At 42.5% G+C, this 18988-nt stretch overlaps 1 protein-coding gene and 1 long non-coding RNA gene across 2 annotated transcripts; both read right to left on the reverse strand.

Moving 5' to 3' along the window:
- Positions 1-1638: 1638 nt before the first annotated feature.
- On the reverse strand, positions 1639-8571 carry LOC309349551 (uncharacterized protein). Its single transcript, XM_081875660.1, has 5 exons — positions 8085-8571; positions 5892-6012; positions 4352-4517; positions 2423-2616; positions 1639-1898 (listed from the first exon to the last, which is right to left on the reverse strand). Exons 3-5 carry the CDS (start codon positions 4401-4403, stop codon positions 1863-1865), a joined length of 282 nt encoding a protein of 93 aa, XP_081731786.1. The 5' UTR covers positions 4404-4517; positions 5892-6012; positions 8085-8571; the 3' UTR covers positions 1639-1862.
- A 623-nt stretch (positions 8572-9194) lies between these two features.
- Positions 9195-13793, reverse strand: LOC309349542. The gene is made up of 3 exons (XR_014160026.1): positions 13676-13793; positions 11633-11820; positions 9195-9433 (listed from the first exon to the last, which is right to left on the reverse strand). It is a non-coding gene; the product is annotated as an uncharacterized lncRNA (long non-coding RNA).
- Between the last annotated feature and the right edge of the window lie 5195 nt (positions 13794-18988).

Here is an 18988-nt window from a genome sequence, read left to right on the forward strand (position 1 = left end):
AGAGGTGGCTGCATCTGGCTGTGCTCTGATGTCCATCGATCCCACCTTCATCGCCAGTGTTAAGTTGTGGGCGAACATAGCAGACGACACAGCGATTTCTCCAGAGCAGCTCTTTATTTGTACGCTGGCAGAACTGAACAGCAAACAGCTCAGCCGGCCTGCTTTTATAGGCAGCCGGCTGTCAACATTGTAGCAACAACAACCCAGGGTTTCCCGCCTAAAATAACTGACGTGGACCTGAGTGAAAACTATCTACGGTATCCCCCTGCTGGCCCAGGGTGAGAACTTCAGTACATAACACATCTTCCCTCCTTCCTCCCCCCCCCCCAAACATGCTTCATTTTTCCATTCCACAGAGTGGGCTGGACTAAGTTGTTTGCTATGTACCCGCTAGCTGTGCCAACCATGAGCTGCACTGTAGAGGGTGCTGTTGCTTATGTAAACAAACCAGAATGAATGCTTGATAAGCAGGTCATTTGCAGGATGCATAAGTCTGAATATGGTTATAAACTGTATTAGAGTTGTGCACCACATTCAGACAGAATCCTTTGATACAGCAATGCTAGTCCTTTGCCATTTATTGTTTTTATTGTATTTTATCCTGTGAGGTCTCAGGAAAAGCCACAGAGGCCTGTTCTTGTCTGTTTTTTGGTTAGACTAACTGATGCCATTTTGCTTCTGTAAAGAAACTGCCTGCTTTATAATTTCGGAGGGTGAGCCACAAATATGTGTAGACCAGATAACATTGCTAGGCAATTTTCCAGAAAACTTCCCTCTGCCAGGAAGCTTTTCCCTTCAAGGTCTCCAGGCAGGGTGTCCTGTTTTGATCAGCGCTAGGAACCTCAAAAGGGGGAAAGGCAGGGGGGATGCCTATAAAAAGTCTGAACAAAGGCTATTTGGGCATGGCTTCTCCATCACACTGGTGAGTGTGGATCACCCACTCTGTTTTACTCAGCTGAATAAACGAGTAATTATGGGACTTTGTCTATGGCATTTATTGGCCTTTCAGTGACCAAGGCAGCTTGCGCCCGATTAGCGGACCCCAACAATTCTTTAGTGTCCTTTTATCATCTGACCCATCTACTGCAATTATTAAGTTTGCAGATGACACCACCATAATGGGTTTAATAACAGGTGGAGGCCAATCAGCGTATAGAGGGGAGGTCCAAAAAATATCTACATGGTGCCTAGGAACCACTTGCACCTTAATATCAGCAAGAATATCGGGCAGAAGATATAGAAGCATGATTAGTTGCACCAACAGGGTAAAGAACAGCTTCTATCCGTGGGCTGTTAAGTTGCTGAATGAAAAGATAACAACAGGGCAACTGACTTTTGGGTTTGGTGGGTGTGCGTCAGTAAACGAGGGGAATTAAGACTAACAGAGTTGAGTGGGGGGTGCTCGTGTAATCTCACTGTATACAAGTTGTACAAGTGACAATAAACGATTTCATTTCATTTCATTTTATCTTTTGTTCTACCCTGCTTTGAGTTGGCAGTATATAAATATTTTTATAAATAAATATCAACAAAAATTAAATTCCCTTTCTAGAATTGTTCTCTAGATCCTTCAAGTAGTCTCTGGATTAACTGTGGCATTTATCATACACACTGAAAAATGAATCTTCAGCACAGAAATGCAAAGCACGGGTTTTAATAATGATTCAAGTAGGAATGATTGAAGAACATGGCAGGAGATTTCTCAAGCTTTTCTGCAGCATATGATTATTGCTTCAAAGGGAGGCAGGAGCTCCGACGTCAATGACAGGATCAAAGAAATAGAAGAATAGATCAATATTTTCCAGCAACCAATATCAGTAGTCAGCATGTGGAATTTGATTGACTTCTTCCATAGATCAAAATTACTCGTCGCTGCTGCATTTGTCAACCATCTTTTTCTAAAATGAAATGAAACAAATGTAAATACAGGCTGCTAAAGGAAATGAGGAAGGCTGGGGCTAGCTGGTTCTTGGCGAGCATTACTCAACAGCCTGCTTCCTGAACAGTAGAAGATCATGCCATGGTGAAAATGACTGAAAGTCAATAAAAGGCAACTTTGCCTTCTATCTGTGCCTCAATTCACTTGGCTCAACCATCAGAATAATTGGGCAGCTTTAGGGTTGGAAAATATGGGTCTTCCTTACGATGACACAGGCCTGCTGCATGCATATTAAACTAGAGTTATTACTGTATGACCTGAATTAGTCTCTGACATATGGAGAAGGCTCTGGTAATATAGATGGCAGGACAAAGAACTTAGATCCTTTTTAGATCATCAGATATTAACTTGTGGCCTTTGATATGCATGCTAAAATAATGTTTTTAAATAGCAGACTGCAAATAAAGTTTGACGGGATGAAAGACAAGGTATAATAAATACCCAAACACAGGCAAGAAAAAAAATGGCAAAATAGATAATTACCACAAGATCATACAACCCCTCTTTTTCCTTTTCTGTAAATTCATCCTGGGTACAACTTTGCACCTTCTGTGCATTGATTATCCCATACTTTGAACGAGGTACGTAGTTTTTAAGCTCCTCTTTTAAGTCATCCGCTGTTCCAGAAAGGAATGCAGTCACTGAATTCTCGACAGAGGGACATAGCTCAGAATAAACTGGGGCGGGGGGGGGGGGGAACAAAACAAAAACAAAAAATGAATTTATAATACTTTATACATATTTTATTTAAACTCTTTATTGTCATCTTAGAAAAAAGAAACAATCACCTGATAACTGGATGGAAATAATACGATTCAGCTGAGAAGGCCCAGCTCAGCTCCAGTTTGGATGCCCATTTCTCTGCAAGAAATCTTCACGGGAAAAGCACTTTCTTGTGCTGACACCACATGAGGATGGTTTAAATGTTCTTTCCTTACCATGTTTGTATGTCAGGGACACACAGCCCTGACCAGAGGGTGCTATGTTTCCTGGGGTCTGTAGATGCGGGGGGGGGGGGAATACTATACTTCCTCTGTGTAAAAAGGTAAAGGTAAAGGTACCCCTGCCCGTATGGGCCAGTCGTGATCGACTCTGGGGTTGCGCGCCCATCTCGCTTAAGAGGCCCATCTTGCTTAAGACACTTTCCGGGTCACGTGGCCAGCGTGACGAAGCTGCTCTGGCGAGCCTGCACCAGCGCAGCACACGGAAACGCCGTTTACCTTCCCGCTATAAAGCGGTACCTATTTATCTACTTGCACTTAGGGGTGCTTTCGAACTGCTAGGTGGGCAGGAGCAGGGACCGAGCAATGGGAGCTCACCCCGCCGCGGGGATTCGAACCGCCGACCATACGATCGGCAAGTCCTAGGCGCTGAGGTTTTACCCACAGCGCCACCCACGTCCCAGATTTCCTCTGTGTAGCACTAACCAAAACTGGCCTTTTCACAGCCGAGTAATTTCTAAATTGGAGGCCATAAATATGACATCTTAACTTACCATAAAATTCACATGTCACTAGATCAAACTGAGTCCTGCTGTAGCCCACTTAAACTCACTGACTATCATCTTCAGTGATTTTTAGGGTGCCCAGATTCAAAAAAAGGGACAGGGCTGCTGCACCTTTTAACAGCTGTGTAAAAAGAGGAGATTTCTGCAGATGCACCTCCCATGCCAAACTATACCTGCTGAAATTTTTAAAGGTACAGAAGCCTTGTCCTCTTTTTTTCTTTTTTTTCTTTTTTGCATCTGGTTGCCATAATGGTTTTTTAGAGCTCAGTACTGTCACTAGGGATGTAAGAAAGCACCGTTTCTGTCAGAAACTATGTTACTCGTCTCACAGTCCGATGTGACAAATTTTACATAATTATGTAAACTATGTAATTCCATTGCCATTGCATTATTCAGCCTCATTCATTTCTATGTAATGGAAACACGGGGCAAATGTGTGTGGGGGGGAAACGATGACTCATCAATCATGTATCGTTTCCGGACTGAAAGTGACAACAGCTAATACTGATTGCATTCAATCGACTGATTTTCATTCCAGACGTGGAACGAATAAGTGAACAGTGGCGATTTCTGCTTCTATTTCCGTCAGAATTCTCCATTATCCCTAACTGTGGCCTGTGCGATCTTAAAGAAAGCATACTGGGGAGAAAGCCCCATTGGGCACAACAGGACTTACTTTTGAGTAAGCCTGCTTTGCATTGTGCTGCACTTGAGTGGAGGCCCTGCAGAGCTGGTCCAGGACGTCTCCTTGCCTAAAATGTCCAGCTCTTGGAGTTCATTTCACTGAGATTCTACTGTATTTCATTTACAAATGGCATCTCTGGAAATGTTATGCCATACTACTAAATGTTTGCTTCTTGAGTCTATTGAAACCGGGAGCCAGAAGTCTCAGTAGTGATGCTTACCTGTAGAGCAGTAGCATGCTAGGGCGATGAGCAGGATGAGTGTCAGCTTCATGATGGAGAAAAATTCTCAGACGGGTTGCAGCCCACAGCAAAACTATCTGGGATCCTGAGCTGCGCAGCTCAGGCATCTATATATATAGCTCTATGTGCCCATGAGCTGCTCCGCCTACAACACAACACATTGTTCTCCTCCTCATTTCTGATCAAATCCAAAGGAGATGGAGAGCTGCTGCGTGCATTTAAAATTCAGCATGCACTGGGTTGGTTACTGCGGTGTGCCCTATTAGAGTGTTCCTTGAGGGGACAATATCATTTTTTTGACTATTTGTCTGCACTGCAGATGGGGGAGAGAGCCAGTCTGTCAGCAAACTGATACGAAATATCATCTACCTGATTTTTTGTGGCAGCTTTTAAAAGAAAAAAAAAATGCTGTGGAAATGGGGTGAACTAAATTTAAGGTTGGCAAGATGAAGAGACCAAGATCAATTCCTACAGCACAAGGAGGGTCAGGTGTGGCTTCCTATTGACCTATATGCAGAGTGTACGTAGGATTTAAGAAGACAAGAGAGCCAAGAGAGAGTTATGGCTGTACTCTTGAGTTTTGATGCATCAAATCCCTTCTCACATATGAAGGTCACTGGGTAGCCCTGGGAAAATCACTCTTTCTTGGTATAGTGTACTTCAAAGGGGTATTATGAGGCTCGAATGCCACACTGAGTTTCTGGGGAAGAGAACGTAACAAAACAAAATCTCTCTCTGTCTGTCTGTCTGTCTGTCTGTCTGTCTCTCATGTGTTATACTTAATAGACCCTGTGTGCAGTTGCTAAATCAATTACAAATACACTCAGGTTTTCATTCTGTGTCTTTGATTTGATTCCCGCCCCCCAACCACTTTATAAATATATAGTAACCTTCCAAATGTGCATTCAATTATATGCAAATGAAATTTCAGGACAAAAGATCAGTGGCTGTAAGATTTTCAAGGTTATAGAGAGCAAATGGTTGATGGAGGCAAAAAGGAAAGGGCAAGTTGTTCCATGGTTAGGTAAATGCAAATGATCCGTATAGCCTGAGGTTTTATAAAGAGTCCAAACTATCTTGACTTTGCCAAGTATTGCTAATATGAATGTTGCTTTTAAATTCTTTAGGTCATTATGGGATTACCTAAATTGAAGGATGTGTATATATTGACATTTCTCCTTTGCGTATTGATTTGTGCCCAGGCCTGTGTGTTTTCTCTTATCCATGTCCTAATGGAACGGATTTAGGAGAGTGGCAATGCTGGGGACACCACAACTATGATTTAGAATGGAGCACAAATGCGGAGGGTGCTGAATTTTGAAGTTGCACAGGGCTCCACTGAAATTTGAGACCCCAAGCTCTGCCACTGATGGAACTACTTCATTGGATACCACCTATTATCTTTGGGCTAGGCTAACTATGAATTCTGCTTTGAATTCTATTCACTCCCCCCAGTTATCCAGATCTTCATTCATTCATTTCATAAGCAGACAGTATAGACAATATTATCTTTACTAACCAGCTAGGTTTCTTCTGATTTCCTTCTTCTTTTCTTTCCTTGTTATATTTTCCTTGTGTGGAGGAATGTACTATAACTTTCTGTGGGCGAAAGGTCTGACACGGGCAGAAAGATTCCTTAGCTAAAAACAAAGTGAAAAGGGCCAAAGATTAAAAATAAATAAATCATGAGACTTACGATGAGAAGAAATCTGACCCATTTTAAAACTGCTGTATACTATTACAAGAGATCAAGAGCAGCTCACCTGGTTGGGTGGTGCTGCAACAACAACATTTGACAGAGGTAGCATTACTTCCATGTACTGGCAGGGGAAGGTGGTGGTGAGGTCAGGGCTGTGCAGAGCCAATCTAGTGCTTATGCTAATACGTCTATGTGGCCTAGATGGAAAATAATCTGAGCCTGTGCAAGGCAGCTTTGTGTGTTTGGTATTAAGTGTCTGAGGCAAATTTTGCACCTTCGTGGGCTGTAGAAGAGGAGTGCTCACAAGCATGCTATCAGGTGGATTAATGGATTGATCAACCCTTAAAACCTTTTCAGGAGATCTTGTCAAGGAACAAGAACTTATGGCCCTCCAGATGTTTCTGGAATACAACATTCCTATCCCCTGTCTGTTGGTCATGCTAACTGAGTAGATCAGTAATATACGAGGTGGCTATAGCCACTTTACCCCAATGCTGCTGCTTGGAGGGTACATATTCCACTTCTCTGGAGATAGGCACTGCCTTTTTCATGTACTCTTAAGAGAGATAGGCAGGCTGTTTGTACATCATCAAGAAGCAGAGCCAGCATGGCTTCTGCATAGACAAGCCCTTTCCGATGAAGCTATTAGATTTATTTTGGAGTGTCAACAAGCATATAGATAGAACTGATCCAGTGATGTAGTGTACCTGGGCTTTCAAAAACCTTTAACAGGGTACCTCATGAAAGTTTAGTAAGGTTAGCAGTCATGGAATAAGAGGAGAAGTCTTTTTGTAGGTCAGATATTGGTTAAGAAAACAGATAACAGGAATCAATGGACAGTCCTCCAAATGGAGACATGTGGAAAGTGGAATCCCACAAGGATTGGTATTGGGACTTGTGATCTTTGGCTTGTTCGAAAGTGATCTAGAGTTAGGGGTAAGCAGTGAGGTAGCCAAGTTTGTGGAAGATAATAGATTGTTCAGAGTCATTAGCATGAAAAGATTTTGCAAAACTTTTTCCAAAAAGTCCTCTCCAAATTGAGGGAATGGGCAGTAAATTGGAAATGCAATTCAGGGTAAACAAGTGTAAAGTGATGCATATTGTGGTGAAAAATAATCTTAATTTCACATATATACTCATAGGGTCTGAACTGGCAGTGACTGATCAGGAATGAGACCTTGGGGTAGTAGCTGAAGGGATATTTGACCCAGGGTGTAGCAGCTGTGGAAAGGGCAAATCGCATGCTGAAGATGTAAGAAAAACACTAGGGCCTAATTTGAATAGTAGAGTGCTAGGTATCTGGTGGGAAGGGCTTGTGTGTTCTGCTTGCAATCAGCCCCTCCCTTCAGTGTGTTCCATTAAGTTTCAGTTAGGAGGGACCAACTGTCTCTTCTTGTTTCTTGCCTCAAACTTGCCTCATGTCGTCGTATTTAGTTTCTTTCATTATGTTATTTTGTTACAGTTTTCTTTATTATTAAAGCTGAGTTTACATATACGTAAGCTTTATTTTTGTCAGTGAACAAGAAACTCTGCTGAGGAAAGGTGTGGAATGTCCTAAACTGCGTGAGTGAGGGGATATTCCCAGATAGGAGGATTGATTTTGTTAATCACCCCCCACCTCCACAACAGAAGATACCTAGAAAAGGAATTAAAAATAAAACTGCTGATATCATAAAAGCACCATTATACAAATCTATCAAGAAGGTGGAGTAATTTCTCTGTGAGGAAATGCTGCAGAATTTTTGACTTTTTAGTTCAGAGAAAAAAGGTGATGTGACAGAAATTATGCATTGCATGGAGAAAATGTTTTTCTGCTTCTTTCATAACATTAGAACTCATGGGCATCCAATGAAGCGGAATGCTGGAAGATTCAGGGCAGATAGTTAAACTATGGAACTTGATCCCTCAAGGGGCTGTGATGGCCACCAACTTGAATGGCTTTCCAAAAGGATTAGACAAATTCATGGGGGATAAGACCATCAGTGGCTACTAGCAATGATACCTTTGTCCTACCTTGGGAGCCAACATACATCTGAATCCCAGTTGCTGGGAGTTTCAGGTGAGCAGAGTGCTGTTGTCCAGCTCAAGTCCAACTTGCAGGCTTCCCATAGGCACCTGGTTGACCCCTGTGAGAACAGCAAGCTGGACTAGATGGGCCATTGGTCTGATCCAGCAGGATCATCTTATATTCTTACGTTATGTTAAGAGTCCTACCAGGTTCAGAGAAGTGCAAGACTTCTTAAACAAGAGTGCAAGCCTTGTGGGACTAAACTGAATCCATTTTTCTGCAATATCCAGTTACAGTGGTTTGGCAAGAAAGAAGGTCTAGAGATGGGGGGCTGCTTGGAGGAAGGAGTGCCCAGCACCTTAATAAAGTATATTTCCCAGAATTCATTGGGAGAAGCCACAACGGTTAAAGTGTTATGATAGTGCTATAATTGTATTGTGCAGATGAGGCCACTGACTAGAGTCACATGATACATTTGGCAGTCTTTGTTCCTTATTGAAATGTTTTGTTCATCATCCCTGGGCTAATCATATTGCCTGCAGAAAGGTCTTGTCTATTTTGAAAAAGTGAACAAATGAATGGTTTCCTCTAGCTTATCTTTGCTGCCTTCCTTTAACCTTGTAATATAAGCTCCTGACTGTCTAGCACATGTCAGTATCATGAGCGTGCGAGCGCATTTACTCACATTTGGGGGGGAGTGTAGACATTTATTCACAGGTGAGCATATCAATTCTATCAGCTGCATTCCTGTTCCTGGGATCAAAGTTGGGGCCCATAAACTCTACCACCTGCTTCCATGACTTTCTGGAATCAGTGTATCTGACTGATCATTATGGCACTTTGTCCCTAGTACAAGCCACTCTCCCCACCCCCCACAAAAATGATTTGGAAGTTAGGGAAGCACAACTGCCTGTCTCTCAAACTAGCAACACAAGGGCCCTCTCTAAGTTGTAGAGAAGGGCTGGGCCAGCAACTCACTGTTCAGAACATTCCTTGTTCTGCTCTAACATAGTCTCTGGCTGGCTCTAGCAAATCTCAAGAGATCAGTGCAAATGGCACACATTTAACAGCCTACAGGAATGAAACTTGAGCAAAGGAATGCAAGGCAGTAAGTTTAATAACAAGTTGAATATGACTGATTGCAGAACAGCACATGAGATTTCTCTAGGTTTTCTGTCACATAATGATTATTGCCCCACAGGGAGCTTCTTTGAACAAGGACAGTACAAGCGAAATCGAAGAATGGATCAATCATATGATATTTCAGGAATTGGTAGTCAGCTTGTGGAATCAGCGTAGCATCATCCAAAGATCAGTTCTTCCAGTCTTTTTTGCATTTGTGCATTAAGTTTTTCTGAAATTAAATGAAATCCGGGTGAGTACAGAGTGCTGAATGACAAAGAAGAAGAAAATCACAGCTATGCAATGCAGCTCCAGTGACTTTATGTACATATTTTCATATACTCTTGTTCACCACTTAGATATTTTTTATTATACAGGAGGGAAAGAAAGAAAGAAAGAAAGAAAGAAAGAAAGAAAGAAAGAAAGAAAGAAAGAAAAGAGGGCTGAAACTGTAGTAGGGTTAATCTGACGGACCACCAAGGGCCGTACCATTGCCTTTCTCCTTGTCAGCAGGGCCTGCTGGTGAAGAATGGCTGGGAGATTAGAAAGGTAATGTAAAGCTGGGAGAGGCACAGCTATTGGCCATGAGGCTTGAGGGACCCTTATGAATGAGGAGGAAGGGAAGGGGTGAGGTAGACAGGGCTTGAGGGAGTTCTAGTTGAGCCAACTCAAGGGTGTTGGAAGAAAAAGTATTTGTGTCTTGGATTTAATCATCAGCCTGCTTCTCAAACAGTAGGAGATTGCCTCATGGGGTGGTATATTTGCCTCCTCTCTGTACCTCGGTTCGCATGTATGGCATAGGCAACCTGCGTAATGACCGCTCTCCCATCAACCGGAAGGCGCCCTTTGCATGGCCGCATGCAGTACCCTGATCCCTGAGACAATGGCAGAAGTTCCTGGTCCACCTCCCCATGTCACAGCTCTTTGAGGTTCCCACCAAACCTCAGTTCTAATAAACCTATCTGTGGTGAGGGGAGGCAGAGCTCTTCGCGTAGTTAAAAGGGGTGGAGCCTACCTGACAGACACAGTCAGCTCCAGGGCTTCACCTTCCCTACCCTCCCTTTGTTTAATGCTCTTTTATTACAGGTTAACTTCTTTTACAGGTATTCAGGTGCTGCTATGGTCTTAGGATGGTTGCTCTTAAGGGGCCGGGAAGGAATTTCCCTGCATTGGAAAGTTTCACCTTCCCCGTAGCAAATGTCACAACTTTGGCGGTTTTAGGCCTTGGGCGGAATCCTTTAATCTATCTTCCTTATATGGGGGGGGGGTTGTAGCGGTGATGCTCCCCCCCTGCAGCGGTGATCCCAGGGTTCCTCGTTAAACGGCCATAAGCTGAAAAGTTGTCAGTGCACTCCCCAGTGTTGCGGTGAAATGGCGGTGGACACTGCGTAAACAAATGTCTTCCAGAGCCAGCCCACTTCCCAGACAGATCTGATTTCCCGGATGTGCTCCAGATCCCCAGCTGGGGACTGGGAGGGATACATGCCCAGTGCCTAAGCTAAGGTCTTCCTACATCTGAAAGTTTAAATAAAGTTGTGGCCAATTTAATCCCATAACACGTTGTCATGAGTCATTCATGGCTCTTGGGGTCGGGGGTCTCTGCCTGGGCATGCAAACATTTATCTGGGAGGAAAAGAGAATACAGATACGTGTGCTGTGTATGTAAATAAGTATGTGGAGAGTGCTGGGGTCAGGCAACGTATTTAAAACCGTTTTAGAGCATCAGATTTTGTCATATGACTTTCAATCTGCAGGGTAAGACACTCTCTTAAAACCAAGAGACTGTAATTGGTGGGATAGGTGAGAACATATACATTCCCGGGACGGAAGCCATTTGTAGAGTACCTAAAAAACCATTGTAAAAATGTTAGAACTTTAGTCGGTTTGGAGTAAGCTCAGCAGTTATAGTTTATACTGGGAAGTATTTGAATGTTTAAATAGTTAGAAAAAATAGAATATGCAGCAGGAAAGGGAAACTTTAGGGAACCATGGAAGGATGGATGGGAAGTCGATGAAATAGAATTATGGGTTGATGTAATGTATCTCTCCCCCCCATTCTCCCCTTCCTTTTCTTTCCCTTTTTTCTTTTATTTTTCACTTCTGTATTTTGTACTCTTATAAATTCATAAATAAAAATGAAATTAAAAAATTAGATGGGGGGGGGAACATATACATCCTGGGTTGGATTCAATTAACCCAGTGTGCTAGCAGAAGTCAGTGCACAGGCTCCCACTAGTGCAATATGACTCCCCTTCTACCCCCCCCCCCATCCCTTCTGGGGCGTCAGGAGAACCCCCAGAACAGCCTGCGGCAGGAAGAGAGAGGAGAGCATTCTGTTTGACACTCACAATATCATATTCCTCCCCCTGTCTCTTGTTATGAGTTAGAAGCACAAAAAGCCAGCAAGAAAAAGGACAATGCTTAAAATTACCAGAAGTTTCAAGTATTCCGAACGTTTCTCATCTGAAAATGTTTCAATCAGCTCTTTTACTTCCATTGCAGCTTGGATGCCATCTTCATTGTCAGAATAACGTTCAAGTTCTTCCATATAGTCAGAATCTGTTCCGGAAAACTTTGCACCTAGAAATTTCTCCATAGGTTTGCATGTTTTGTGGGACTCTAGGGAGAAGGAAAATAAAAACCCAAACTGGCTGTTAAAAACACTTTAAATCTACACACATACATACTCTTCTTTAGTATCATCTTTAAAAAGTAAATAAAAACTAGGTGATAACTGGCTGCAAACATGATAGCCCACTTCAGACTGCCCTGCCCAGGATCCAGCTGGGATGCCAGAGAAGAAGACTGCGAGACAGAGGCACTTACACCAGCAGATGCTATGAGCTTGTCCACACTGGAGCAAAGCATGGATTTGCACTTTCCTGTCTCTTCATTATTGCAAGGTTTTTCAAGCCTGGCCTCTTCCGGCTTTCCAAGGATTGAAAAAAAACCCCACATTAAAAGGAGGAAAGGTGTGGGACAACCCTGAAATGGAGAGAGTGTAATGTGGACACTCCTACATTAATGGACAGGCAGGTAGGTGCAAATCTATGAAAAGAGAGACAGGAGGAAGTGTTCCAACATCTCCCTCCCGCCCACCTGGGGATAGTGGAGAGGCATGCTGGTTTTCTCAGCCTCTGCACCTACCAGATGAATAGAGAAGGCAGGATGGAAGCGAGCATGTGCCTTCAGGCAGTGGGACCCAATCAGTGGCGTAGCGTGGGGGTGCAGGGGGGGCCCGGCCGCAACATCTGGGGGTTAGGGTTAGGGGGCGCAAATCCACGGGTTAGGAGGCGCAAATCCACGGGTTAGGGGGTGCAAATTACTTGCCTTGCCCCGGGTGCTGACAACCCACGCTACGCCACTGGACCCAATGCTCATGTCCACCCAGGTCTTTCTTGGGGAGAATACTGAGTGGCCTCCATATGAAATTCAGCTGTGGGCCTGTTCCAACTTATGGACAGGGCTTCCTTATCCTTCCCTCGCCCCCTCTGACAAAGGAGCACCCAAGATTTACCAAGGGGCAAGATAGGCTTGACCCCTATCTTACGCTCGCAGAAGAAAATAAGATAGCTAGGCAAATCTCTTTTGAGAAATTTGTTTCACCAAACTAGAAGCAAGGTAAAAGTCATATAACTTGGCTACTTGTTTAAGAATCAGATGTCTTATTCATTCTTGCAAATAATGATGTTTGCTTGAATTATAAGAATAGGTTATCATTTCTGCTCTTAATTTTAATGGTTGTAAAAATATACAGTTATTCTGAGGATTCGTAATTTCCTAGATTGGAAGGAACTGCTTCTGAGCTCTATTAAAGTAGGCTAGATAGATACATGGATACCCATGAATGTCACTAGGCTAGTGAGTCAATATTCATGGTTATTTATTTATTTTATTTTATTAATTTAATGACCAGCATTAAATACTACATTTTAAAGTTTACAATGCACATAGGTAAAGGTAAAGGGACCCCTGACCATTAGGTCCTGTCGTGAACGACTCTGGGGTTGCGGCACTCATCTTGCTTTACTGGCCGAGGGAGAAGACGTTTGTCCACAGACAGCTTCCTGGTCATGTGGCCAGCATGACAAAGCCATTTCTGGCGAACCAGAACAGCGTATGGAAATGCCGTTTATCTTCCCGCCGGAGTGGTACCTATTTATCTACTTGTACTTTGATGTGCTTTCGAACTGCTAGGTTGGCAGGGGCAGGAGCATGGACCAAGCAACAGGAGCTCACCCTGTTGCAGGGATTTGAAGACCATCTTTTATCGTGGGCCCCTGGTTGCCACTGCACCTACCTCAGGAGAGTATGCCTGAAGTGTCAGGTACAGGCATTCATGATTTAGCTGAAGTTTTCCTGCATCTCATTTGTAGATGCCATATCTGAAGACATTAGACTGGATTATTTTTGCTTCTTGAGGCAAAGAGCCATTAAGTGTCATAGTGATAGTTACCAGAAGAGTGATGCTTACCATGGTGATGCGCATCCAAGGAGCAGCATGCCAGGGCGAGGAGCAGAAGGACAAGTGTCAGCTTCATGGTGGAGAAGAAATCCCAGTATGGGTTCCAATATGCAGCAAAACTGTTTGGGGTGTGTGTTTATTTATACACACAGAGGAGGTAGCAAGAACCACTCCGCCCACAACATGACACAGGAGCACACATGACCTTATTTACATTTCTCCTGGTATTTACTTACTTAATATATTTACTGATGGGGCAACCTAACCATGTCCTCTCATTAGTAAGTCCTACTGAATTCAGTGGTGCTTACTCCCAAGTCCCAGGTAAGTGGAGTTAGCATTGCAGCCATCCTTGCACATTTCTATACATAGCTGTCAACGTTTCCCTTTTTTAAAGGGAAATTCCCTTATTCCGAATAGGATTCCTCACAAGAAAAGGGAAAAGTTGACAGCTATGTTTCTATATTGCCCAATAACCAAAATTCTCCGAGCATTTTACATTAAAAATTATCTTCCGTGGGAGAGAAAATATAGACGAGAGAGGAATTCTCTTACTGATTAGTGTCTCTTGGAACATTTCAGTCCTAGAATCAGATCTGAAGGAGATGGAGAGTGGCTTCACATATTGCAAAATTAGTGGCCAGAGTATGGGCTGCTGTGATGTGCCCTATAAAGGACTTCCTTGCAAGACAGAAGCAGGTTTTTGACCACTTCTGTGAACTGCAGGAGCCTAGCCCAGGTCAGCTACTTGTAGGCATATATGCACACTGTATACAGACCCTCTAAGTGTCCCTACTTTCCAGGGATGTCCCTGATTTAGAGAAGCTGACCCAGTTTCTGATTTGATCCCAGAATGTCCCACTTTTCCTTAGGATGTCCTTATTTTCATTGGAGAAATGTTGGGGGGTATGGAGTTATTTGACTCCCGAGTCATCTGAAGGCAATCCTGTACAGTGGTACCTCAGGATAAGTACTTAATTCGTTCTGGAGGTCCGTACTTAACCTCAAGCTGTTCTTAACTTGAAGCACCACTTTAGCTAATGGGGCCTCCTGCTGCCGCTGCGCAGCCGGAGCACGATTTCTGTTCTCATCCTGAAGCAAAGTTCTTAACCTGAAGCACTATTTCTGGGTTAGCGGAGTCTGTAACCTGAAGCACATGTAACCCGAGGTACCACTGTATAGGGATTTTTAAAAAATGTTTAATGTTTTATTATGTTTTTATATATGTTGGAAGCTGCCCAGAGTGGCTGGGGCAACCCAGTAAGATGTGTGGGGTATAAAAAGTAAAATTATCATGGAATGCGACATCCCTATTTTCATCGGATAAAAGTTGGAGGGTATGCTGTACATAAGAATTTTGAAAAGGCAGCTGGAATATTGAGATTGGATATGCAAAATTGCTATTGACATATGAAGCTCGCAGGTTAGTCCTGGGGAAATCATGCTTTTGGCATAGCTAACCTATTGTGAAGCTAGAAAGTGGCTCTGAGTTACTTGGGTGAAGAACAGGAGGCAAATGTGAAAAAACCCCTCACAACAGATCCCTTTTGGAAGTACAGTAATTCTTACATACAAGGTGTGTAGCTGCTACGTCTTTTTCAGATGCCCTGAGACTTGCACTCAGTGCCTTTTAAAATATGTATTTATTTAAGGGACAAAATATAACACATTTCATTTTACCAGGAACCATAAATTGTATACTTTAGTTATCAGGAATCATATTCCAAAGAGTTCCTTGTTGAAATATTACGTAAAAGAGAAGGATCTACCACATTTATAGTTCTCTGTAGTTATTCTTGCCTCACATTTCTGCTTACACTCTCAACATGCATTATTGGACTGAGTTCACTGTTCCAGTATGAAATAAATTTATACCAGATTTTCAGTTGATCATATTTACTGTACCTTCCCACAATTATTCACAGGATATTTTGTTCCCTAGTATCCTGTGCCAGATTTTATGTGTGTGTGTGTTCCCACCTCCCATCCCAGTGCTTTGCTATTTATAATTGGTAAACTTTCCACTATTTTATAGCATGTTGGTATTATTATTATTTATTAAATTTCTATACCACCCTTCATCCTAAGATCACAGGGCAGTTTACAATATAAAATCATAAAAATACATACCAGAACAACAACAACAAAATAATTACCCTCGCACACATAGATTGTTTAATTAGCCAAAGGCCTGGGAAAAGAGGAATGTTTTTGCCTGGTGCCTAAAGATATGTAACAAAGCTGCCAGTTGAGTCTCCCTGAGGAGAGCATTCCACAAACGGGGAGCCAACACAGAAAAGGCCTGTTCTGCTTTCTGGGCCGCTCATGGAGGAGGTATTGCTGCTTTCTGGGCCGCTCATGGAGGAGGAATGTGAAGGGCCTCAGATAACGATTGCAGGGTCTGCTCAGTTCATTTGTGGAGAGGAGGTCCTTGAGGTGGTACTACTTCTATGAAATTTCCTTTAAAAATAGCTATGGGATTCAGATTGAAATTGTGGTTTGAAATTTCATCAAGGTTTCTTTTAATATCATTCCAGAACACCCATATTTTATTTTATTTTCACTCTCCTACCCTCTCTTGGATTAGATTTTCTCCAAAACTGTCTCTAAAGATAGCAATGTTCCAAATGTATAATGGGTGATTGGGTGATATTGCAAATGAAATTGAAGGCAATGGACATGCTTGAAAATAAACAAGTGGTGCAAAAAATCCTGCTGGATCAGGGAGCATTTTTTGTTAAGAATTGCAGGACACAATCATGGAATCTGAAAATATTAGTGACCAAAATATTTTCAAGGCATCCAAACAGCAAATGGTTGTTGTGTGGCAAGGAGGGGTGTAGGAAGGAAAAAGCAGGCTATTCCATAGCAGGCTAAATTCCAAATGACCAGTATAGCCTTGGGCTTTATTAACAGTCAAAAATGTCTTTGGCAGGAATCACTAATATAAATGCTACTTCTAAATAATTTAGGTCATTAAGGGATTACCTACCATATAGGATCTATTTGTATCTATTGACTTTTCTGATTTTGGGATTGATTTGGATTCAGGCATGTTTTCCCTTCTTCATGCTTGGATGGCATGCTTTGAAAACGAGTTGGCGATAACTCTGTTATTAAGGTTGTCAGTTGAATGAAGGACCTGTATTAGGAGTGGGCGGGGGGGGGGAGATAAAGGGTTATATCCAGCGCTGCATGCATGGAGTTCTAGGGCTGCCAAATGTCCGGATTTCCCCGGACATTACTGGGATTTCAAAGGCAGAATTGACATTCAAAAGGTGGCACTTTGTCCTGGATCTTAGGCAAGTCAATTGAAAATTCGCATTTTTTTCAGTGTTTATGGAAGAAGAAGAAGAAGAAGAAGAAGAAGAAGAAGAAGAAGAAGAAGAGGAGTAGTAGTAGTAGTAGTAGTAGTTTGGATTTGATATCCCGTCTTTCACTCACTTTAAGGAGTCTCAAAGCGGCTAACATTCTCCTTTCCCTTCCTCCCCCACAACAAACACTCTGTGAGGTGAGTGGGGCTGAGAGACTTCAGAGAAGTGTGACTGGCCCAAGGTCACCCAGCAGCTGCATGTGGAGGAGCGGAGACACAAACCCGGTTCCCCAGATTAGGAGACTACCGCTCTTAACCACTACACCACACTGGCTGAGAGACTTCAAAGAGGAAGAAGAAGTTCCTGGTTTTTCCTTTTGAAATATGGCAACCCAGGTTCTACTCACAGAGCAGGACTTCCCTTTCATTAACCTGTGCACCTTCAATATCTGCTCTAGAGGATCTTCCAACCCTCTGGAGCAGCTTATGATGGCAGTGGGCTGCAGGGGAGAGGAGAGGAAAGCTCTGCTGCACTAGTGGAACAGCAGCATTGGATAGGGACCAAAGCTCCTTCCTCAGCCATCTAACAATATGGCACCTTCCAGTGACCACCCAGCGCCCTTTCTGCTTCTGAGGAGGCCTGTTGCCCAGAGATGGCATTTTCTACCAAGTGACACACCATTGTCCCCAAGTCCGGCAGCACATTGTGGCTTGCTTCTCCTTTCTTTCTTTCTTTCTTTCTTTCTTTCTTTCTTTCTTTCTTAAATTTCTATACTACCCTTCAGATGCCACTTTACTCATTTCACTTAAGAATTGCTACCCATGAAACATAGCTAGTGATTTAACAATCAAAACATATAAGCTGTGGAAATCCCTGACCACAGAAGCGAGTCTGGCATCTTTGCTATACACGCAAAGGTTCTGCTATCCAAACACTTGTTATACAAAACATTATTCAAACATGAGTTATTAGTACCCAAACCTCACTATAACACCACAGATTCAGATATCCCAACAGCCAGACCCTTGCGTAGTATTGTAAACAAAAAGAAGTCTTAAGTTTTTTTGTATGTCACAACTGTTTTGCCATAAACCATGGGGCGAGGGGCAGAGATTGGACAAATAAGAGAGTATGTATTCTTTCCTTGTTTGTTCAGAGGGTTTTCTTGTTTTTTCCCATCATTTTGGGGTCAAAATTCCATAGTCACTAATTTCCCTGTAGGAATAATTGGAAATCATTGACCTTTTAAGTGAAAGCTCACATAACAAATGACTTCCTAAGAACACTTTGTGTTTGGATAGTGGGACCTGCATGTACAATTTTCAGTGAATGCTAACAACACATCTCTTTACACTTTTGACATTTGATATGTATGTTTTCTGGGCTCACCCTATTCCTGCGACTGTGGTTTGATTTTAACTGTTTTTAATTATGAATTCTTAATTGTTGTGATTTTCTTCCTGCAGATATGTGCCTAACACCTTCGTTGTGTAGTTTCAGTCATATGCTGAAGATACATCAGTTTTCCTGACCTTTGATACCCCACACACAGCTGGTTTTTTGTTTTGTTTTTTGGTACTCACTGATATGGAGTACTGTCACCAACTTTTTGCTGTTCATGGCAGCCATTTTGTACTGCCACCCACAGCATCTCATTTGTTACAACACACACAGAGAGATTTATTTATTTCACATGATTTAAATACGACTTGATTGTCATAAAACTGGAAAGTGTTTTTGACACCCCCCCCCATTGAAGCGAGATGAGCATTTCACCCCATAGTCGCCTTTGACTGGACTTAATCATCCAGGGGTCTTTTACTTTTACTTTTATTCTTGTGACTATTTTTAAAAAACTGTGTTTAACATTATGTCTTTAAATTGTATACTGGGACATTGTGATAAAGGACTGGTAAGAAATCAAATAAATATGAATAACTACTACTACTACTACTACTACTACAAGAATTTCAAATCCAATACAGATACAGATTGGGATAAAAAAATC

Source organism: Podarcis erhardii (genome assembly GCF_964252035.2).
Source record: "Podarcis erhardii genome assembly, chromosome: 1".
Lineage (NCBI taxonomy): Eukaryota > Metazoa > Chordata > Lepidosauria > Squamata > Lacertidae > Podarcis > Podarcis erhardii.